This window comes from Hypanus sabinus, chromosome 2 (assembly GCF_030144855.1).
Source record: "Hypanus sabinus isolate sHypSab1 chromosome 2, sHypSab1.hap1, whole genome shotgun sequence".
Lineage (NCBI taxonomy): Eukaryota > Metazoa > Chordata > Chondrichthyes > Myliobatiformes > Dasyatidae > Hypanus > Hypanus sabinus.
In genome coordinates, this window is record NC_082707.1 from 26,512,842 (window position 1) to 26,536,823 (window position 23,982).

General features: G+C 41.7%; 1 protein-coding gene across 3 annotated transcripts in view; it reads left to right on the top strand.

Annotated features, from left to right (window-relative positions):
* plod2 (procollagen-lysine, 2-oxoglutarate 5-dioxygenase 2) overlaps window positions 1-23,982 on the top strand; it is a 185,224-nt gene that overhangs the window by 85,267 nt on the left and 75,975 nt on the right. For all 3 annotated transcript variants that reach the window (XM_059993497.1, XM_059993501.1, XM_059993502.1), the window contains exons 4-8: window positions 2,661-2,824; window positions 14,489-14,601; window positions 14,790-14,853; window positions 17,130-17,227; window positions 18,433-18,534. In XM_059993497.1, the coding sequence (XP_059849480.1) occupies window positions 2,661-2,824; window positions 14,489-14,601; window positions 14,790-14,853; window positions 17,130-17,227; window positions 18,433-18,534 (541 nt within the window). The remainder of the gene's footprint in view (window positions 1-2,660; window positions 2,825-14,488; window positions 14,602-14,789; window positions 14,854-17,129; window positions 17,228-18,432; window positions 18,535-23,982) is intronic.

A 23,982-nucleotide genomic window follows, 5' to 3' on the forward strand; every position in this document is an offset into this window, starting at 1 on the left:
GCCAGGCAGCATCTATAGGGAGAAGCACTGTCGACTTTTCAGGCTGAGACCCTTCGTCAGGACTAACTGAAAGGAAAGATAGTAAGAGATTTGAAAGTAGGAGGGGGAGGGGAAAATGCAAAATGATAGGAGGACCAGAGGGGGTGGGGTGAAGCTGAGAGCCGGAAAGGTGATTGGCAAAAGGGATACAGAGCTGGAAAAGGGAAAGGATCATGGGACGGGAGGCCTAGGGAGAAAGAAAGGGGGAGGGGAGCACCAGAGGGAGATGGAGAACAGAAAGAGAGGGAAAAAAAAGGAGGGGGAGGAAACTAAATATATCAGGGATGGGGTAAGAAGGGGAGGAGGGCATTAACGGAAGTTAGAGAAGTCAACGTTCATGCCATCAGGTTGGAGGCTACCCAGCCGGTATATAAGGTGTTGTTCCTCCAAACTAAGTGTGGCTTCATCTTGACAGTAGAGGAGGCCATGGATAGACATATCAGAATGGGAATGGGACGTGGAATTAAAATGTGTGGCCACTGGGAGATCCTGTTTTCTCTGGCGGACAGAGAGTAGGCGTTCAGCAAAATGGTCTCCCAGTCTGCATCGGGTCTCACCAATATATAAAAGGCCGCACCAGGAGCACCGGACGCAGTTTACCATGCCAGCCGACTCACAGGTGAAGTGTCGCCTCACCTGGAAGAACTGTCTGGGGCCCTGAATGGTGGTGAGGGAGGAAGTGTAAGGGCAGATGTAGCATTTGTTCTGCTTACAAGGCTAAGTGCCAGGAGGGAGATCGGTGGGAAGGGATGGGGGGGGGGGGTACAAATGGACAAGGGAGTTGCGTAGGGATAGATCCCTGTGGAAAGCAGAAAGGGGGCGGGAGGAAAAGATGTGCTTTGTAGTGGGATCCTATTGGAGGTGGCAGAAGCTACGGAGAATTATATGTTGGACCCGGAGGCTGGTGGGGTGGTAGGTGAGGACAAGGGGAACTCTATCCCGAGTGGGGTGGCAGGCAGATGGGGTGAGGGCAGATGTGTGGGAAATGGGAGAGATGCGTTTAAGAGCAGAATTGATGGTGGCAGAAGGGAAGCCCCTTTGTTTAAAAAAGGAAGACATCTCCTTCATCCTGGAAAGAAAAGCCTCATCCTGAGAGCAGATGTGGTGGAGACGGAGGGATTGCAAGAAGGGGATGGCATTTTTGCAAGAGACAGAGTGGGAGGAGGAATAGTCCAGGTAGCTGTGAGAGGCTGTAGGCTTATAGTAGATATCAGTAGATAAGCCGTCTCCAGAGATGGAGACACAAATATCAAGAAAGGGGAGTGAGGTGTCGGAAATGGACCAGGTAAATCTGAGGGCAGGGTGAAAGTTAGAGGCAAAGTTAATGAAGTCAGCGAGCTCAGCATGCATGCAGGAGGCAGTGTCATTGCAGTTGTCGATGTAGCGAAGGAAAAGAGAGGGACAGATACTCGTATAGGCTTGGAACATGGATTGTTCCACAAAGCCAACAAAAAGACAGGCATGACTGGGACCCATGCGGCTGCCCATGGCTACACCTTTGGTTTGGTCTTGTGACTGTGATTACGTTTTCCTTATTCTTTCTGCAAAAAGAAACCCACTTGTCCACGCATCCTTCCCCTTAGAAGTATCCAACTGTTTTCACATGAACTTGCTTCTTTCCACTTGCCCACTTCTAGTAGTAGTTTCTCTTCCGGCCCCGCATATTCTTTTGAAAGTTCTACAAAGATCTGTCCTCCTCGTCCATGTACTAAACCCTTTGCAGAAAGACCTACCAGGTCATGACACCAAGCTCCAAATGTTCTGCTCTTCCTCTGTGCTGTCATTCTTGGGTAAAGCAATGCAAGAGCAATAGTGATTTATTTTCTTATCCAAATCATCAGTGAGACGGTGAAAAGTGTTGGCTTAAGCTGCAAGCTTATGGACAGTATTCACCCTTAATGTTGGAAATGGAATGGCAAAATTGCTCTTGTAAAAGTATCCAAGGCATCTTCATGGAGCAATGCCTGAAAAAGGAGGCATCCATCATGAAGACCTCCCATCCCTCAGCCCATGCCTTGTTCTCATTACCACCATCAGGAAGAAGGTACAGAAGTGTGAAGATACACATCATCGATTCAGGAACAGCTTCTTCCCCTCTGCCATCCAATTTCTGAATGGACTCATGAACATTTTTACAACATTTTTACACTACTTGTATAACTGTTTAATATATACTTAATGTAAATCAGTTTTTTCTAATATTATGTATTGCATTGTACAGCTGCCGTGAAGATAACAAGTTTCATGATATATGCTGGTAATGTTAAATCCGATTTAGTTGTTCTCTTTGGATGTCATAATTTGATAAAGGTATTTTTAGTTTTCTGTAGGTATCCTAAATTCATTGGACCTTTCTCAGTTATCTGTAATTTGTCAGCTTTGTAGAAGCATAGATTTCACAGAATTCCTAGTTTCCCTAAAATGTGATCATCTTCAGTAGTATCCTCATTCCAAGCTTCCAATAATCAAATATCCAGATGAATGTATGAGCTTTCTGTGGTTATAATGTGAGCGTGCTTTGCCAGAGCAGCCTGTCATTTTCACTCACGTCCATATGGAATGGTGAAGACAGAAAGCCCATGTGTACGTGAGCACTGATTGCTGTTCCTCTTCTTTTCCAGTTATGATGTTCTATTTGCTGGTGGTCCTGAAGAGTTGCTGACCAAGTTCCAGCAGTTCAACCACAAGGTGGTCTTTAGTGCTGAAGGATACATCTGGCCAGATAACAGGCTCACAGAGAAGTATCCCAATGTCCGCAGTGGGAAGAGGTTCCTCGGTTCAGGAGGTAATGTCTAAAGTAAGAGGAGTTATTCTGAGTTCAGAGAAAAGAAACAAATTGGGTATTTGACTTTAAACTGAAAAATCCAACAATTGGTAAGACTTTTGGATGAACACTACATACCGCTCTTGGGGATTTTTAGTGGTTATACTCACTCTGTTCCTTTGACCTCGCATCCAAATTCATGGTGACGATTTCATCTTATTGAATTCTATTGCTACCAAACTGAAAACAGCGAGACTTCAGTGGTTAAAATATGCATAAAAGCATTATCACAAATAAGTTTTAGAATTTTTTTTTTAGGCCTGTCAGTAATGGATCAATGGTGTCCAGCTTTGAGTTCTTTCTTTGTCACCTCATCCATCCACTACTTCCTGAGTCCGCTGACAGCTTGCATTTGTACTGTTTATTGATTGACTGTTTATTTGTCTGCCATCTCTGACAATGATAGGGGACCTGTGTGTAAGGGTTTTTTTAAAGTGGAATAGCCGTAGCTCTAGGGCAGGTCCATTCTCTCAACCTTGGCAGACTGGGCCCATCGGTACAAGTAGTCATCACAAACCGCTTGTAGTGAATGATCACAACTTCCTCCGTGCCTTGTCGTGCCCTTCGCTCTCCACGAAAAGTGTTGCGGAACTCCCCTCCTGGCCATTGGATCTCGCCTGCCCAGTCTTCCGGAGCTGGCTTCACTCGCACGCCCCCATCTCACCGGGGTATGAGGCCCGCTGGCTACTCGCACCTGATTTAGTCCGCCTGTCAGAGTGGCTCACCAGGCTGTGGCCCCCACCACATGCAAACAGCTACTTGGAGCCACAACTGAGTGTCCAGTAAGGCCCAAAGGTGAGCAAGCTATCCCGGAATGGACGTGACAAGCCCCCTCTGCCACAGTTGCTACCACTCCCTGGAAATCCCGTCCACCCTGTTGATAATGGAGTAAAATAACGAATAATTCTGGGTAGCACGGTCTTCTATTCCACAGCTTCAGCCACTTGGGTTCTATCCTGACCTTGGGTGCTGGCGGTGTGGAATTTGCGCGTACTCTTTGTGACTGTCAGTTTTGTCTGAGAGCTCTGATTACACACCCCCCACCCGCCCCCAACATTCTAAAGGCGTGTGGGGCTGGGGGGTGAATTGAATACTGTAAAGTGCCTCTAATGTGTGAGCAAGTGGTCAGAATCTGGGTGTGAGTGGATGGGAATGAGGGAAAAATTAAATGGGATTAGTGTTGATAGGTGCTTGGTAGTCACCATGAATGTGGTGAAAAAAGGCCCATTTCTATGCTTTCTGACACTTAAAACAATGTTCTGCACATGTCCCTTCCTCCAAACGCACTCCCAAACAAATAACAAAACCTAGCACTGCGTATTTGAGTTTAATATGGTGCTTAACTTTCCTGTATTTACTGTATAACAGCTTCAATTTGAAGATAATTTTGAAATTTTAAATTAAATACTGAGCAGATAAATATTTATCATTTTCACAGAGGGAAGGTTTGAGCAGGGCGTGTAACATACTGCCCCCCTTCTTAAAAAATAAATATAGCTGAAGTTAGGTTTTCCACACCCCCATGCACTTAGTCTGATTAGCCTTGTTTAATTTTTAATTTTGTAGGAAGTTAATCCAGGAAAATGTGAGGTGTTGCACTCAAATGTAAGAGTGAAGTTGTGCAATATATGGTAACACCTTAAGGTGCATTGATGAATAACAGGATGTTGGGATCCCAGTCAGTAGCTCTCTGAAAATGGCCACACGGGTAGAGGGGATGGGAAAGAGGATGTATGGCATCGTTGTCATCTTTGTTTGAGGTAGGGTATAAGAGTCAGGAACTCGTGATGCAACTATGTAAAGCTTTGATTAATCACAAACCAAAGGAAATCTACAGATGCTGGAAATCCGAGCAACACACACAAAATGTTGGAGGAACTCAGCAGGCCAAGCAGCATCTATGGAGAGGAAAAGCACAGCCGACGTTTCAGACCAAAACCCTTTGACAGGAATGGAGAAAAAAAAGCTGAGGAGTAGATTTAAAAGTAGATGTGCTTTTGTTTCAGTTGTATTTGGAACATTGTGTGTGGTTCTGGTTGCCCCATAACAGGAAGAAGGAGGAAGATGTAGATGATCTTTATCAGGATGCTGCTTGGATTAGAAAGTATTAGCTAAGGAGAGGTTGGACAAAGTTGGATTGTTTACAGAGAAGTATCAGAGGCTGAGAGGTGACCTGGCAGGTGTATAGAAAATGATGAGGGCCACAAATAAAGAGAATAGTCTTATTCCATTGTGGTAATTTCAAAAACCATGACTGCCTACATCGTACAACACAGCACATAATGATGATGTCATACAACACAGCACATAATGATGATGAAGCACAAAGTATCTGCATATCTGAGCAGCCTGTTTTGTACTACAATTTAAATCTGGTTTTCTAGGCAGGTGTCAGAATTTTTACACTTTTAACTGATATATTTTTTGTAACAGTTTTGAGAATGCAGTATCTTCAGTAACTAATTGGACAACATACAATTTCATAGAATTTTCAACACGGAAACACACCAAATGTTCAAAGTGCAAAGTAAATTTTCAGAGGAAACTAAGGTCATTACGAAAGAAAAGATGAATTATGAAAGGAAGCTGGCAACTAATATCAAAGAAGATACTAAAAGCTTTTTTAAGTATAAAGAGGGTAAAAGAGATTTGAGGGTAGATATAGGACCAATAGAAAATGACTCTGGAGATATTGTGGTAAGAGACGCAGAGATGGCAGATGAACTGAATATGTATTTTGCATCAGTCTTCACATTGGAAGACATCTGCAATATACCGGACATACAAGTGTATCGGGGAAGTGAAGTTTGTGCAGTGAAAATTATGACTGAGTAGGTGCTCAGGAAGCGTAATGGTCTGAGGGTGGATAAATCTCCTGGACCTGATGGAATGCACCCTCGGGTTCTGAAGGAAGTAGCTGGAGAGATTGCGGAGGCATTAACAATGATCTTTCAAGAATCGATAGATTCTGGCATTGTACTGGATGACTGGAAAATTGCAGATGTTACTCCACTATTTAAGAAGGCTGGGAGGCGGCAGAAAGGAAACTAAAGACCTGTTAGCCTGACACAAGTTGTGGATAGTGTGGAGGGCTGTCAGAGATTACGGTGGGACATTGATAGGATGCAAAAGTGGGCTGAGAAGTGGCAGATAGAGTTCAACCCAGATAAGTGTGAGATGGATCATTTTGGTAGGTCAAATATGATGGTAGAATATAGCATAAGTGGCAAGACTCTTGGCAGTGTGGAGGATCAGAGGGATCTTGGGGTCCGAGTCCATTGGACTCAAAGCTGCTACGCACGTTGATTCTGTGGTTTAAGAAGACATACGGCCTTCATCAATCGTGGGATTGAGTTTAAGAGCCGAGAGGTAATGTTGCAGCTACATAGAACCCTGGTCAGACCCCACTTGGAGTACTGTGCTCAGTTCTGGTCACTTCACTACAGGAAGGATGTGAAAACCATAGAAAGGGTGCAGAGGAGATTTACAAGGATGTTGCCTGGATTGGGGATCATACCTTATGAGAATAGATTGAGTGAACTCGGCCTTTTCTCCTTGGAGTGACAGAGGATGAGAAACGACCTGATAGAGGTGTACAAGATAATGAGAGGCATTGATTGTGTGGATAGTCAGAGGCTTTTTCCCAGGGCTGAAATGGCAGGCACGAGAGGGCACAGCTTTAAAGTGCTGGGAAGTAGGTACAGATGTCGGGTAACTTTTTTTACACAGAGAGTGGTGAGTGTGTGGAATGGGCTGCCGGCGATGGCGGTGGAGCCAGATACGATAGGGTCTGTTAAGAGACTCTTGGATGGATACATGGAGCTTAGAAAAATAGAGGGCTATGGGTAGCTCTAAGGTAAGGACATACTCGGCACAGCTTTGTGGGCCGAAGGGCCTGTATTGTGCTGTAGGTTTTCTATGTTTCTATGTCTCTTAAACCCTGCCACAGCTGTTGAGCATCCTTCAGTGATTCAAGTTGCCACGTTGCATGCGAGATGGCTTTCCAAAGGATGTACTTTGACCTCTTGTATTTTACTTGGTTGCCAGATTTGAGTAGTACTGATCTGGCCCTCAGCAGATTGCAGATTTCTTGGTTCATCCAGGACTTCTGGTTGAGGAAGACTGAATGGTTTTGTGGAGACGTTCATTCATGAGCGTATTCATTTAGATCCTCTTAGTCTTTGAACACAGCACAGTCCACCAACTTGTAGCGATCCCGCAGCTGTTCTTCTAATTCCGCCACCTCCTCTTTATTGTTCTTACCTCTGTAGCCTCTGCCTATATGCAGGTAGGAGGACAGCCAGCTGATCAGATTTCCTGAAATACGGTTTAGGGATCCAACGGTAGACCTTCCTAATCATAGTATAACAATGGTCAAATGTGTTGGTATCACTGGTGCTGCAGATGATATGTTGATGATAATTGAGCAGAGATTTCTTCAAACAAGCCTGATTGAAGACCCCAAGGATGATTTGAAATGTGTTTCACATTTGTTAATCATGACACTCAATGTACCGAGTGGTTGCTTAATATTGGTCTCTGGCATTATGTAAACTGCGGTCAGGATAATGGGTGCGAGCTCTCTTGGTTAGTAGAATGGACGACATTTAGTCATTAGGTATTCCAGGTCAAGAGAGCAAGAGAGTGACAAAGCCGCTACATCTGGGCATCATGAAGAGTTTTCATGAAGCACAGACACCACCTTTTGCCTTCCATAAGTGTTCTGCAGATCCTGGTAAATCAAGAACCTCTCAGACTGGTGCATCATATCCGTTGTGTCTTGAGTGAGCCATGTTTCTGTGAATCACAAATCCCTCATTTCCCTCTGATACAGCAACAGGTCCTCAGTCTTACTTTCCAAAGACTGTACATTTGCTAGCAAGACATTGGGTAGAGGAGCTTTTACACCCTGCTGTTTGAGTCTGGCTTGTAGTCTTCCCCTCCTCCCCATCTCCCGCCCATGATGAGTTCCTTCGTCTGCTTAAAGGTGCCATATCTGAATTCCTGAGAGTTAAGTCCTTCCAGAGATAATGAATTTGCTAATTCGTTTAGATGGCTCAGAAGTATGATACTTGAAGAGAAAGTACAGGCTGTAATTGCAGTGATGGTAGTTCAGAAGAAGTCTGTTTGGATGTTTTGAATGCGGCCCACAAAGTATTGCTGTGTATCACCCCTGCTAGTGCTTCATGTTGCCCTCCTAATGTATTCTCCTATTGCTGTAGCAGTTGTTGCCATTGTGGTCACAGCACTGAGTCCGTGGGTTAATATTCCTGTACACTGCAGTAAACTACAAAAGGAAGATCCTTTGCTGCTCAGCCTGACTTATAAGTGCAGGTATTTAACACATTTGTGAATGGCCACTAATTCTGTGAATCTCAGAAGTTGAGTTAATTGGAGTAGTATTATTGTTATCAGCAGTTTTAATCAATCCAAAACAAAATTACCCAGCTGGGACTTTTAACCATAAAGCAAAGGAACAGAATTAGACTATTTGTCTCTATTGAGTCTGTCCCACCATTCCATCATGGCTGATCCATCATTCCTCTCAACCCCTGCTCCTGCCTGCTCTCTGTAACCTTTGACACCTTGAATAATCACAAACCTATTAACCTCCACAATAAATAGACCCAGTGGCTTGGCCGGCCCAGCTGTCTGCAGCAATGAATTCCACAGATTCACTAAAGATTTTTTTCTCATCTCTGTTTTAAATGGATGTCTCTCTATTCCGAGTCTGCTTTCTGGACCTAGACTCCCCCATTATAGAAAACATTCTTTCCACGTACACCTTATCCACATCTTGCAATATTTGACAGGTTTCAGTGAGATCGACACCCCCACCCACTCATTCTTCTAAGCTTCAGTGAGTACAGGCCCAGAGCCATCAAATGCTTCTCATACTTTAACCCTTTCATTCCAGGGATCATTCTTCCAGACCCTCTCCAATGCCAGCATATCTTTTCTCAGATAACAGGCCCAAAATTCAGTTCAGAGTGCATTCATTATTAATGTATGTACTCATTATACAACCTTGAGATTTGTTTTCTAACAGGCAGCCACAAAACGAAGAAACTCAAAGCAAACATTATTTATTTATTCATTTGTTCATTCATTCATTCATGTGTTCTGAATGTTACCTCTGATGCCTGCAAAGCATAGGTGATGAGATACCCTGTTGTCAAGGGCTCTCTGTTATTTCACCCACAGACCATTACAAAGGTCTTATTAGTTTAAAAAGAATTCATTGAGTGAGGAGTAGTTGAAGAACCAATGAAAAGTTGGCTCATTATTTCCTTGTCTGATGTGGATCAACATTAATTCTCAGCTTTAAAATGGAGAATGTAAACAACAGTAAAGGCTGCTAGCCATGATGATCCGTTTTGTTGGGTTTGGTGTCCCTGAAATTTTGTGACTTTGAATGACGTATGTAAAGGATGTATGGAATTTTGCAAGGATAAAAATAGCAGGTTGTGGGTCGTTATGTGTGTAAAATAGTTGTTTACCCTAAACTGAAGTCACAGATTAGCTCAGTTGGTTGCAATCTTCCACTTTAGTCTGAAATTTGGGAGGGCTTCCTGCTTCACACTTGCATAAATAAGGTATTCAAGCAGGCATCTAAGTAGCACAACATCAAATCTAAAGGTATGTTTTTAATTGCTGTGTCTCATGTCTTTATCTCAAGAAGACGCAGTAATTGTAACAGAAATCTTAGGCACCATAACAAGTATTGGAAGCAATATACATGTACTTCAGTTAATCTGGTACTCATTTTAAATTAGATCATTCCTCAAACCTTCAAACATTTTTGAAATGCCAGTCAAGTTTCCTAGAAAATCAGCTCATAGTTCTACTCTTTAATCTCTGGTGGCAATCGAGTGAATTGCTGAACGCCTGTTAAGGTTTTAAATGTCACTTCCAGAAGTTCATTGCTCAAAACAAAAAAAAGAGCAGCACTTCAAAGCTCATCTGAACATCAACTCCTCCCTCTTTTCTAGATGTCTGGGCATAAAATATCTACTTTCCCTAGCTTATAGATAGGAGGTGAAATGCAAATGTATTGTTTTTTTTAAAGTGAAGTGACATTTTGGTTTTAACAGGGACTTGGCAATTTGCCAGCCTGACACCGGCATTTAAAGGGTTAAATTATTAAATGTTTGGTTATGAAATTTGAGGGATCTTCCACCAAAGAGTTGTGCCCTAATGCTGCTCCATAATTGTCTCTCAATGTTAAAACCTTATTCGTGTTATGTAAAATGAGTGTCCGAAGCTTCACCACACTGAAAAATGCAGCCTACAACTTTTATAATGATTAATTCTCTGGCCTTTCTTTTGACAAGGTTGGCACCTATTTCCCATAAATATATCAGCCTCTGGACTGGCCCCCTCCTTGAAGTCTATTTGCAGTGGTTTTGGATCAGCTGAGTGCATCGCTGCTTGGTAACATAACAGAACAATGAAGAGTGAGCTGTGTTACCCTGGGACTGTGGTCGCACAGGGGCCAGATGGTAGTCTAATTTCCAATAAGAGCAGTTAATAAATCAGCTGGGTTTTTCCAGCAGTTATTGAGTCAATTTTACTGACAACTGCTTTATATTTCCATTTTTCAACTGAACTATCATGCCATGGTGAGATTTATTTTCCAATACTTTGAATTATTATAACCACTAAGCTACAAAATATTTGATATCTTTCTCTTCGTTGTTTTCTGCTGCCATCTGCCCAGCCTAAATGTGCCTAACGGATTATTTCATCATCACCCCAAATAGATTGAATTGAAGGAACTTGGAGACCATTTGATAATTGTTGGTCTCTTCACAGTTCAAAGCTAATTTATTATCAAAGTGTGTATATGTCAGCATATGCTACTACCCTGAGATTAATTTTCTTTCAGGCATTCACAGTAGAACAAAGAAATCCAAAAGAATCAATGAGAAGCTGCACACAAAGACTGACTAACAACTGGTGTGCAAAGGAAAACAAACTTCCTACATAGTTTTTTGGGTGGAAGCTTGTAATTTTTTTTTACCAGCTCTGATTTTAAACTTTTTCCTTTTTCCACTGGACTTTCTGCTCCTGAGTGAGTTTGTGGTTTGATAGTTTGACATGTGAGAGAACCTTCTTGTTATCAGAATCCCTCCATGACCAATACAGTATAAAGTGGGTATTGCATTTGTGTAGTGTTACCCAAGAGTATACATACGTGAGAGACTTTTAATTTTATAGACTTAATTTTAAATAATGAGAAAGGAAACAAAGAAGACAGTTAACTGTGGTTGATACAATACTGAAGTCACTAGCACCACACAAGATACTATGAATTTTTTTTGGAATGATATTTCACAGTCACAAGTCAGGGCTCAGAACACTAGCAAGGCTCTAAAGAAGTCTGCCTTCAGTTTTCAGACATTTCTGTTGCCTTGCTGATGTAAGCAGTATTCTTCTTCCCCAGAAGTTATAGTTCGAGCCTTCTACTCTACTCTGTGTGATGGGCCCTCATTATATTTAATAACAGTCACTTGCCTGCTTGTTTTGATTAACTGGGACTGGGTTTGTTTGACCTGGAATTTATTAATATTGCACTTGTGTCATCTTGATCGAAATTTTCCGACCATAAATTTTGTAAAGTTATTTCTAATGCTGGAAGCCAGTAGCCATGAATTCTGACTTGGATGCTAACAATTTGCTGCTGTAAATATGATAAGAGTTCAACAAAACCAGTACACTGTCTGCAACAGTAATGCTGATCATTCCAATATGTCTTCACTGCCAGCTGTTTGTGTTCCAAGCCAAATAGCAAAAGCTTAACATAAACATTTTAATTAGTACATTGAATGTATCGCTTCCTTTGTTCCAGATATTGGCAGGTCACCAATATAATGGTTGGCAGTCCTTATTTGGGAGTATTTTAGTTTGACTACCTGTGGTCAATTCTGAATGTGATTAGTATGATGAATTAATGCACAAAAGATGCTTATCACAAAGCCAAGTGAGCTCCTAGCTGAGTAAGATTGGTGTGTGTCCAAATGCAGTTGGCCGAGATCAGTGCACAGTAAAAAAAAATAAATCTGTATGTCTGTAAACATTTACATTTAGGAACATTTAAGTTCAGTGCAATACAATGCAATGCAATCTACTACAAATAGTCTCCAGCCAACAAGCCAGCAAGCTGCAGCCCGTTAAAGAAACTGTAGACTCTGGGTTGTCATGGTTCCACAAATGGAGGCAGGATACTGATGGCATTGTGCTAGGCAGCATCACCTTTCATATCTAGAAAATTAGATTTCATCCAAATTTAGTGTGGTGACTTTGCTGCAATGATTAGGACTAATGCCCAATCAAAATATTGAGACAACTAGGAAATAATTACCTTTTTGAAGCACTTCAAAGTAAAGTTATTATCAAAATATGCGTATGTCACCATTTACCACCCTGAGATTGTGGGCATTCAAAGAAATACAATAGAATTAATGGAGAAACTGCACCCTAACAAAGACTGGCAACCAACCAATGTAAAAAGAAGACCAACTGTGCAAATACAAAAAATAACCATTGAGAACATGAGTTACAGAGTCCTTGAAAATGAATCCATTAAGTTGTGGAATCAGTACAATGTTGACATAAGTGAAATTATCCATGCTGGTTCAGGAGTTTAATGGTTGAAGGATTATAACTGTTCTGCAAGCTGATGGTATGGGATCTAAGGCTCCTGGACCGCCTTCCCAGTGGGAGTAATGAGAGGAAATTATGGTCTGGATGGTGGGGGCTCCTTGATGATGTGGAGATCTATACCAAATGCCACCTGTAAAATTTGTGACTAAAGCAACAGCAGCATCTTTTGATAAAGAAAGGTAGATTTTGGAGCAACTTGCAATAAGGATTGAATAGATAAATGATTCTTTGTATTGTGCAGGAGAAGCAGTAGAGAATGGTTAATGTCACTTTATATACGTAACGTTACCTTATTAACACATGAGCTTGCGGCTGCTATGTTTTTATCATTAAAAGTCATGGGAAGCGAGTCAGAACTTTAAAGTGTTCTCTCTTTCCATAACAGGCACAGTATGATAGGAAAACATTGCAGAAGGAGCACACGTCTTTGGTAAAATGCTCAAAGCCTACCTGCCATCACCATAGTTTGCGTTCTCTGTTACAGGTGGCCTTGTGCTTCTATGAAGCAAGGACTTGTAGACTGGGTAGAGACTGCAGCAATACTCCTCCACACGATTGTAAAAGTTTGCAAAAAAAAAACACTGAAGAACATAACAGACATGCACGACATTAGAAGTCCAGAGAGACAGATGAAAGTAACTTCACGTTAATATCACAGTCCAGGCTCTTGAATTTACATCTCATTGCTGACTAATTGTGGGTTTTATGACCTGTTCTACCAGGAGTTAATATCAAAGGCTGGAAGTTGCATATTAGTGCTGGAGACTTATATTCTAAGGCTGGGAGGCCTGTTGCCTTGTTGGCAATGTTCTCAAGTGCAGTGAACCATTGACTGCACTGAGGTGTGAGCACAAAAAGTTGCTGATCCAGTTTCATGACAGGAAGCTAACTCTAAAATCAAATGCAGCATGCCACGTTGCAAGAGTCTTTTAAACCCAGGGATTTATGCAAAGTACACATCTGCAGCAGCATCTCACAGTAAAGCAGAGTGAATTCTACAGCAGTGAGACAAGGAGAGAATAGATAAATAATGCACGTTGATTCTGTGCATGGTGCATGAGAAGTAGTAAAGAGCAGTTATTGACAAATAAAATACATAAATTCAATCGTCATTTACAGCTCTGCAGGTTTGCCAGTGGAGAGAATTTTCTAATTGTCGTGCTTGTGGTTCAGTGTCAGCAGTAATGAAATTAAGACCATAAGATATAGGAGCAAAATTAGGCCATTTAGCCCATCAAGTCTACTCCGCCATTACTCCATGGCTGATCCATTTTCCCTCTCAGCCTTAATCTCCTGCCTTCTCCCCATTTCCCTTCATGCCCTGACTAAGCAAGACTCTTATCAACATCTGCCTTAAACACCCAATGTCTTGTCCTCTGCAGGTGCCTGTGGCAACGAATTTCACAGTTCCACCTCTCTAAAGAAATTCCTCCTTATCTCCATTCTAAAAGGACACCCCTCTATTCTAAGGCTGTGTCTTAGACGCTCTCACCATAGGAAACATCCTCTCCACATGCATTCTATCAAGGCCTTTCACCAATTGGTAGGTTTCAATGAAGTCACCCCTCATCCTTCAGAATTCCAGTGAGTACAGGCCTAAAGCCATCAAACGCTCTTTATACGACAAGCCTTTCAATCCTGGAATTATTCTCATGAACCTCCTCTGGACTGTCCCCAATGCCAGCACATTTTTTCTTAGATAAGGAACCCAAAACTGCTCGCAATACTCCAAGTGAAGCTTCACCAGAGCTTAACCACATACACTGATTTTAACCACACTGAATATTCAGTATTATTGAAGACAATACTGTATTGGTATAGTGCCTTTATCAGCCAAAGCACCCTCAAAACAGAAAAAAACTCTCATTTATTACATTAACTGTCAAAGGAAGCTTTTAATTTTATAACAGGTTTTTTTTGCGTGATAACATTGTGTTACAATCCATGTTTGTTTTTCAGGGATTATTGGATATGCTTCTTCAATTAATAGCATTGTAGAGAAATGGCAACTACATGATAATGATGATGATCAACTGTTCTACACCAAAATTTACATTGATCCTGTAAAGCGAGTAAGTAAATTAGAAAGAGTGAAAGAGTTGAAATGTGATGTTGTTGCAAAAAGTTTAAATACTTAATAATCTGCAATTACTTTAATGCTACACACACACACACACACACACACACACACACACACTGAGAAGCAGTTATAATGATTTGTCTTGGTTTCGAATTAATTTTCTTCTCTATGTTCTTCTAGCAATCCATCAACATAACTTTGGATCACAAAAGCAAAATCTTCCAAAACTTAAACGGAGCTGTAGGTAAGCTCTGACCTTCTGCAGGCAGAGTGTACGTGCAAATTTGTAAGCTGCTAGTTTTAATATGTCAGACAATATTATTAATTTCCCCTCCCAGTTTCTGTTTCTTCCATCAATCCTAGATTTCACTATCTCGTTAGAGAACATTTACTAAAGTGAAATGATGCTTTAGAAAAGGGCAATATTTGCATTGTAAGAATTTGTGAATTAATCTTCATAATTTAATAGAGGTCTGTGCCAATTTCTCCAAGGTTTCTTGTACTAAATCTAGACTCTGTTTCTACTCCAAACTAATTTTAACTGTGTCTATTCAACTTACCCCTTACTCTCCTCTTTCTGATAAAGGGAGAGGAAGTCACATCTCCCCAGGGTTGTTTAATGGTGATCTCAATGCATACTTGCTATTTCAGTAAGTTTTGAATAATCAGCACAGAACTATCAAGAAGTCTCTGGGCTAAAAATGCTGGTTTGCCTGGGAGAAAGACTGGAAATGCCTGGATGATAGTGAAGATTTTTGCTAAGTTAATAATTATTAATTAAAGTAAATATTTTATGGAGATATGTTGTATTATATCCAGTTGAAAAGTGAACAATCATAACACTGAGGTAATCTGCTCACCAGTTTGAAAGAATGCCTCTGTGTGAATAATGAAACCTGATAAGTTTTCTGTCAGTGACCCACCTTGCAAAATTTTCTCTGCTCATCTGCTTGTGTTTTCACTTAAGAGTTTTCAGACCTGCCAATCCTGGAGTCTTTGCCAGATTATAGAGTATGTTTTTTGGCCATTCTTCTTGCAGCAATTGGAGGGTGTTTCTGTTACTGCAACAGTAAATTACATATGACAAATTTTAATATAACTGATGCAGAGCTAATGAATCTCAATGCATAGTTGTTCAAGTTAAACAAAAACAGATAAGGAAAGAACTTCACTATCAATTGAAAAATTGTAGTTCCCATTATTAACCCCCTTGCTACCAAAGTAAATTTGTAAACTTAAGCAATTCTTGCCGCCTTGCAAATTCTTTCTTGCTGCCATTGGTAGAGTTAGTAAAGGACAGTTTCATCTCGAGTTTCAGGCATTTTATTAGGATTTACCCATTGTATAAGGAAGGTATTTAGTGCAATAGCTATACTAGGCGGTTAGTCCAAAAGCCTGAGGGCCATTATCTAGAATGCAATGCCAAAAGGCATTAGTAGATTGCCAATCAAAGGCAATCAAAAGGAAGTCCACGCACTCCCAAAAAAGGAAAAGAATTGAGCAACACGGAAATCAACACTGTATGATGGGCCAAATGGCCTTGTCTGGTGTCTTGTGTTTCCATAATGATGATCCAGAGAAGAAGAACGGTGGAATGTTCCTTTTTCTGTTGTTACCTTGTTCCATTTGCTTTTCCGGCCTTTTGACCATCGCGCCAGCTTTCCCTGTGTAATGAGTGGTAGGCGTTGATTTCTGTCCGCAAGTCAGAAAGTACACAAAATCACTTGATTCAGTAGCCGTACATCTACAGTTTTGTAATGAGTGGTGTTGATGAGGGTCAACTGAAAAGAAAACTTACTGATTGTCTTCCTCAGCCTAGTTACAATGGTACAGATCAGAATGACTCGCACTCAGTGACTCATTTCTGTGGGCTTGAGGTATCGATGGATGGTACATTGACTGCTTGTTCATTTCTAAATTAACTCTCAAGTGACCTCACCTAATGAAACTAGAAGCCAGTGTTATTAAGAGACAATGCTGACTGATTACTGTCGGGAGGCTACATGAAAGCAGGCTTTCTTCTGATCAATTCTCATTTGAACTTAGCAATATTTATGGGAGCTCATTCATATGTACAGGGTGACCATAAGATTTGGGGCAGCATGGTAACATACGTTATTGAGCACAACGCCTTACGGTACAGGCGACCTGGGTTCAATTCCCGCAGCTTCCTGTAAGGAGTTTGTACATTCTCCCTGTGACTATCTGGGTTTCATCCAAGAGCTCCAGTTTCTGGTCAAAAGACATACCAGTTGGTAGGTTAATTGGTCATTATAAATTGCCATGTGATTAGGCTAGGATTAGATTGGGGAGTTGTTAGACGGCTTGGCTCAGAAGCCCAGAAGGACCTATTCTGTGCTGTGTCTCAATGAATGCATCAATAAATCAATAAGATGGGCATTCATAACCCAGAGGGTCTGTGCCACGTCCACTTGCATATACATATGGTGATAATATACATGATGTGCACTCAAGCTGGAGATCATATGACAGAATATTCCTTTTTTGTCGTCTTTGCAGATGAAGTAGAGTTGCAGTTCGAACCAACCAGGGTCAGAACCAAGAACATGATATTTAACACATTGCCTGTACTAATCCACGGCAATCGGCAAACCAAAGTAAGAGACCTTCTCTTTTGGATGTGCTAATTGGAGTGGTTAACCCGTGTGTTGTTTACTGCTGTAGAGAGTTTACACAAGCTGCTTCCCAAGCATGCAAGAAAGGATGACCAATCTGTGTCTGACATTGCCCATGGTATTCGGATTCTACAGAGTCATGGGCAAATATTGAGATGAATCCATTGTCTGCTTTTGTGTTCATTTATTTCTTTTTTTGTTGTCATGAGCTTAAGCCATGAAGGAGCCCTCACCATTGGAGAGTAGTGAATGTAGACTTGAACCTTGGCACTTTTAGAGTGCACTTCCCTTCTTTGTTTTAGCATTCCAGAAAAATAATGTCTTCTGAAATCCATTTTGCCATCTAGTGATCTGATGGTCACTAGTTCGAGCCTTGGCTGAGGCTGCATGTGTGTCCTTGAGCAAGGCACTTAACCACACATTGCCCTGCGATGACACAGGTGCCAAGCTGTATGGGTCCTAATGCCCTTCCCTTGGACAACATCGGTGGCCTGGAGAGGGGAGACTTGCAGCTTGGGCAACTGCTGGTCTTCCATACAACCCAGCCCAGGCTTACACCCTGGAAACTTTCCAAGGCTCAAATCCGTGGTCTCATGAGACTAACCGAAGCCTACACACACACACACATACACACATAATTGTTTAAAATTTATTTCATCAGGAACTATGGAACTGCTCTTTTTATTTCAATAATTTTATTTTCTCCCCTGCATTTTTACTTTGAAGGTATATTGCCTCTCTCCATAATTAGTGGAAGCTGTGAGTGTCCTCAGCAGTGTTGGTTATGCCAGGCAGTAATTTCAACAGATTGGCCAGTGTGATGGGTCAGTGAAATGTCCAGTTGACAGCCAACAATTGCTGGGAGAAATCAGAAAGTCTTGCCCACTGCTTTGTCCGTCGAGACCACCTGTTTAGATGTTAACAGATGAAAATAGTTCAGTCAGCAATGGAAGTGCTGCAGAAAGAAAATGCACGAACTTACCAGAAAAAAAAATGTCAAAAATGGGATGAATGGATTTTTACTTAACATTAAGTACAAAATAAAAAGTTAATGTATAAAGTGAAATTTTAAAGATTCCAGTGCCAGAGCTGTCATTGGCATTGATTGAGTTTGTATTTTATTTTCTTTTGTCTTGCTGTAATACATTAACGTGACTTTTCAATGTCTTTGTGTGTGCCTTCTCTAGCACTTGCTGAATTATATGGGTAACTATGTACCTGATGCTTGGACTTCTGAAACTGGCTGTACGGTTTGTGACATCGATTTGTTGGACTTGTCATCCCTGGATGTGAGTGCTTGGTTTTGATTAGTTTTATATTTTTCACATTTAACATTTTCCTTAGTTTGTTATCTACAAAGCAAAGGTCTGCAAAGTGTACATTTACCAAACAATTTGCAAAAGTTGCTTAAAGGATTATATCTTGTTGGGGATTTTTCAATCATGATCACAGTAAGAGTAGATGATGGTAATGGCATGGTGTGGCACAAATCAGCAGACTTAATCCACAAACTGGGCTTAGGAAAAGTCATACCGATTTTCAGTAGGTGTTTACATGGTATAGGTAAAAACATTGTGTCTGAGTTCAAACATATTTCTTTCTGTAATGGGAACAAACACAGCCGTGAAGCCCTCCAGTGGTCAGCGTCTACGTGATACGCATGCCAGGGGCAGTACAATATGGCGAACAAGCTGATGATGGCTCTCCACACAGCCGATGAGCCCAAAAGAACAGCGGAGACCGATACAGTTTGGTACCAGAAGCGTCGCAGGAGTTGCCAGTCAGCGTGGAACTCAGCGTAGGGACTTGGGAAGCGTTAGGGACTTCAGCTCCAGATTTTACCTCAGGGTTTACTCCCAGAGCATTCCTCTTGAGTGGAGGCTTGAGATCAGAGTTTTCCATCTCCTGGATGAACTGTCAGCCCTGACTAAGGAGTCCCATCAGCCCAAAGTGACAGATTTTAGCGTGCCAGTAATCCACCTTTGCCCCTTCCCCTGTCAGTAGAAATGGCTCCATTGGGCTTAGTAGCTAAGCCACAGGTGAAGGCCAGAAGCCGGACTTGATTGTCAGAGTCTATTTGAAATGCATGCCATTGGAAGCATTTAACAGATAGTGTGAGCTTAACCCCACTACCACCCTCAGCAAAAACTACCCTTAGGAACCTACAAACACAGCACAACATGAATCCATATTACACAATTACTATGCCAGATTGCTTAAGTGCACTGGAAAATATCAGATGTCGGTTTGCTCTGATAGTGACATTTAATCTTGCTTGACTTTGCACAAGTTGGATATAATTGTTAAATGCTTACAGCAAAATGAACCATTTAAAAACCGCCCGGAGGCTGTCCTTTTCCTGAAGCTGGAAGTGGGGTTAGACCGTTTAGCCTTCTGATAAACTATTCTAACTTTGATTGTACCCACCTTTATTCTTAAGCTAATTTCAGCTCCTGCTTGTTTCCTCTTTCAGTTGAGAAGCCAGAATGAGAGTTGAACCTATGTATCATCTGCATGTGGTGTGTTTATAATATATATCCTGTGGTGGCGCACAGAGGTTGCGTCGTATTTATGTTACTACATTATTGCAGGCCATTAGATCGGAGCAGTTTGAGAACCTGTATGCAGTGCCTTCTTTAAACATGGACTTAAAATTAATCTTGCCTTTATAAACTAAGCATGAAGCTGCCAGGTTATCGTTAGTAAGAATATCAGTTATCCGTACACTTTAAGCAATGGAATCTGGTCTGACTGGGGCAATGCAATTATTGCTTGATTGCTCAGTGAAGTAGCCTGGAAAGGCACTTGGACAGCTCTTATAGGCCTCTTTGTCCAAGCTACAGTGCATGAAATCTCATTGGCTCTCCACTTGGCCTTGGATCACCTGGACAACAGCAATACCTATGTCAGGCTGTTGTTAACTAATTACAGCTCAGTGTTAGCTGTGTGGCTAACTGTGCGGCTAGGCACAGCTGTGAATTTGCCGATGATATAATCATTATTGGCAGAACTTCAGATGGTGACAAGGTGGTGTACAGGAGCGAGATAGATCAGCTGGTTTAATGGTGTTACAACAGCAACTTTGCACTCAGTGTCAGTAAGACCAAGGAGTTGATTATGGACTTCAAGAATGAACTTCAAGAAGTTTGTCGTCTGGGGATCAGCAGTGGAAGGGCTGAGCAGTTTCATGTCCGAGGGTCAGCATCTATCCTGGGCCAAAAATATCGATCCAATTACAAAGAAGACACGATAGCAACTATATTTCATTGGGAGTTTGAGGAGATTTGGGTATGTCAGCAAAAACTCGCAAATTTCTGCAGATGTACTGTGGACAGCATTCTTAATGGTTGCATTACTGTTAGGTATGGAGGGGCAACTGCAGAGGATTGAAAAAAGCTGCAGAAAATTGAAAACAGCCAATTCCATCATGAGCATTAGCCTCCCCAGCATTGGGGACATCTTCAAAAGACAGTGCCTCAAAATCATAATTAAGGACCCCATCACCCAGGGCATATCCTCTTCTAATTGCCACTATCAAGGAGGAGGTATGGGAGCCTGAAGACACACGCTCAACATTTTGGAAACCGCATCTTCCCCACCCCCGTCAGATTTCTAAATGGACAACAAACCCATGTACACTGCCTCACTGTTGTTTCCTTTGCTCGCTCTCTTTTTGAATTAGTTAGTTTTAGTTTTTGTTCTTGTGTCTTACAACATACTGCTGCCACAAAATTTCACGACATATGCCAGTGATATTAAACCTGATTCTATACGTACTGGCTGCCACATTAAGCTGAAAGGTGATCCGACCTGTAATCTACTGCCATGCTCCAGACACATCTGTGATATTAGAGGTCAGCCACATCAAGTCTGTCCTGCGGTCATCTCCAGCCAGATACCAGGCTATGAGTACTCATGCACAGGACCCTGAGGCAATAGGCCAAGCTGTTTAGCGTTGGCAGTGTTGAACGAGCTGTTCCTGGCTATTCTAGACACTGCTACGTGCTCTCTGTGTGAATCATCATCCAAAAGATTGAGGTGCATGCTCTAGTGAACTCAGAGTAGCTGTCTCGCTTGCCTGTGGTAATAAGTGTCCATTTTCCTGCACAGAGACACGACCATAGACAGGAGTGTCAAACTGATTAGAGGATTCTAGTCGGAGTGATAACTTAAACAGATGGTCAACTGTTGTACTTATTGAAGATCAGTTGTCCCTCTCAGTGCATCACAGGGATGGATCACAGTGGTTCCTCAGGACATTGTCCTAAACTAAACCATCTTCATCTGCTTCAGCATGGTAGCGTCACGGCACAATGCTGTACAATACCAGTAACTCACGTTCAATTCCCACCTCTGTCTGTAAAGAGTTTGTACATTTCCTCCGTGACCCAGTGGGTTTCCTCCGGGTGCTCTGGTTTCCTCCCACAGTTCAAAAGCGAACAGGTTGGTAGGTTAATTGATGATTGTAAATTGTTCCATGATTAGGCCAGCATTAAATCGGGAATTGTTGGGTGGCGCGCCTCAATGGGCTGGAAGGGCTTATTCTGTGTTATACCTCAATAAATAAATAAATCAAATACTTCCTTCCAATCATAATGCCAGATGTAGAGATATTCTGTAGTTGCATGCAATACAATTCCTCAGCAAGTGAAGCAGCCCATCTCTACATGTTTCAAGACCTAGACAGTATTCAAGTGTGGGCAAATAATGGCAAATAGCATTTATGACAATAGTATCTAGTTGATATTCATCTTTTGGTTAACTTGCAGTGGAAAATACAGAAATAACTTAGAAACATAAGAACTTTAAAAACATAAATCGGAAAAAATGGGTTTGAGGTAGGCTGTTATTTTGGTGTGAGTACTACTTATAAAAGGATCATTTTGCAGATATAATTGTTCTTAAGTCTGTGCGGTGAGTGTTCAGCCAAATCTATCCATTAGTCGTTTATAGTTATTCTCAAGGGAATGTTACCAGATACCTACTGAATATGAGGGAAGTAGAAAAACAGGTGATAGGCTTGTCATGTTGTTGAAGTCATCTATAAAACATGTTTAAGAACATAATGTCTTTTGCCCAAGATAGGAAAAAATACAAATGCTAATGGAACCGCCATATGTTATGGTCTCTTTGACAGTTAAATTTTAAGTCTAAAATAAAAGCATGATCTATTTAAAGTGTACAATGTTGTAGATGTACGTACAATGGTTTGCTGATGTGCACACGTACAAAGTTTAAATTGATGAACACTATCCCAGCTTTTGTCTGACTTCCATATAATGGGCAGCACAATTGAGGAGCAGTTAGCACATTGCTTTACAACCCCTGCCGTAGGATTGGACCTTGATTCCTGCCGCTGTCTGTGAGGGGTTTGTTTGCCCATCCCGTGACTGTGCATTTCCCCCAGGTGCTCCAGTTTCCTCTCATATTCCAAAGTCGTATGCTTAGGTTTAGTTAGTTGTGGGCATGCTATCATGGCACCATACATTTGCGGGCTACCCCCATCTCAATCCTTGCACTAGTGGCCGATGGAATTCCACCCAGATTTTGGTTCATTTTGGTAGGTCAAATTTGAAGACGGAATTATATTAATGGCAAGACTCTTGGCAGTGTGGGGGATCAGAGAGATCTTGGGGTCTCTCAAAGCTGCTGTGCAGGTTGACAATGTTGTTAAGATGGCGTATGGTGTGTTGGCATTCATCAATTATGGGACTGAGTTCAAGAGCTGTGAGGTAATGTTACAGCTATAGAAGGCCTTAGTCAGACCCTACTTGGAGTACTGTGTTCAGTTCTGGTCAACTCACTACAGGAAGGATGTGGATACTATCGAAAGAGTCCAGAGGAGATTTAGAAGTATGTTGCCTGGATTGGAGATTATGCCTTATAAGAATAGGTTGAGTGAACTTGGCTTTTTCTCCTTGGAGCATCAGAGGCTGAGGCGTGACCTGATAGAGGTGTATAAGATGATGAGAGGCATTGATTGTGTGGACAGCCAGAGACTTTTTCCCCAGGGCTGAAATGGCTAACACGAGGAGGTATAGTTTTAAGGTGATTGGAAGTAGGTACAGAGGGGATGCCAGGGGTAAGTTATTCACACGGAGGTGTGTGGAATGTATGACCAGCAACTGCGGTGGAAGCACATTCTATAGGGTATTTTAAGAGCCTCTTAGGTAGGTACATGGAGCTCAGAAAAATAGAGGGCTATGTGGTAAGGTAATTTGAGTCAGTTTCTAAAGTAGGTTACACCATTGTGGGCTGAAGGACTTGTATATTTCTGTATATGTACTGTAGATTTCTATGTTCTAAACACTTCTTTGCCCCAGACTCACAACCCACTGACCAAATGCAGCTGTAAGTTTCTACTGTAGAGGTTAATTGAAAGTAACCATCTGTTGCTCCGCTCTCACTCTTCCTGCCTGCATAACTACAACTTGTGCTGTTTACTTGGCTTCCTTTTGCACAGTTAGAATAGAAACACCAGTTGGAATGTATTAAATGGAAGTTGACTCACAATATTGACATCGTGGGTTGGGTGCATTCCTTTCTGCCTGTGAATGAGAACAGAGAAAAGACTTAATGGAAATGCATTAGCCATTTTTTTCCTCTTAGGGAACACCTCCAACTTCATTTTTTCTCTACATAAAGCCCACACAGGCTGTGAGCAATAGCAGCTGAGAGAGTCCAGACTTTGAGAGTTCTTGGCTCTATACCAGTTAGGGTCCTGCCTTTAAATTCTG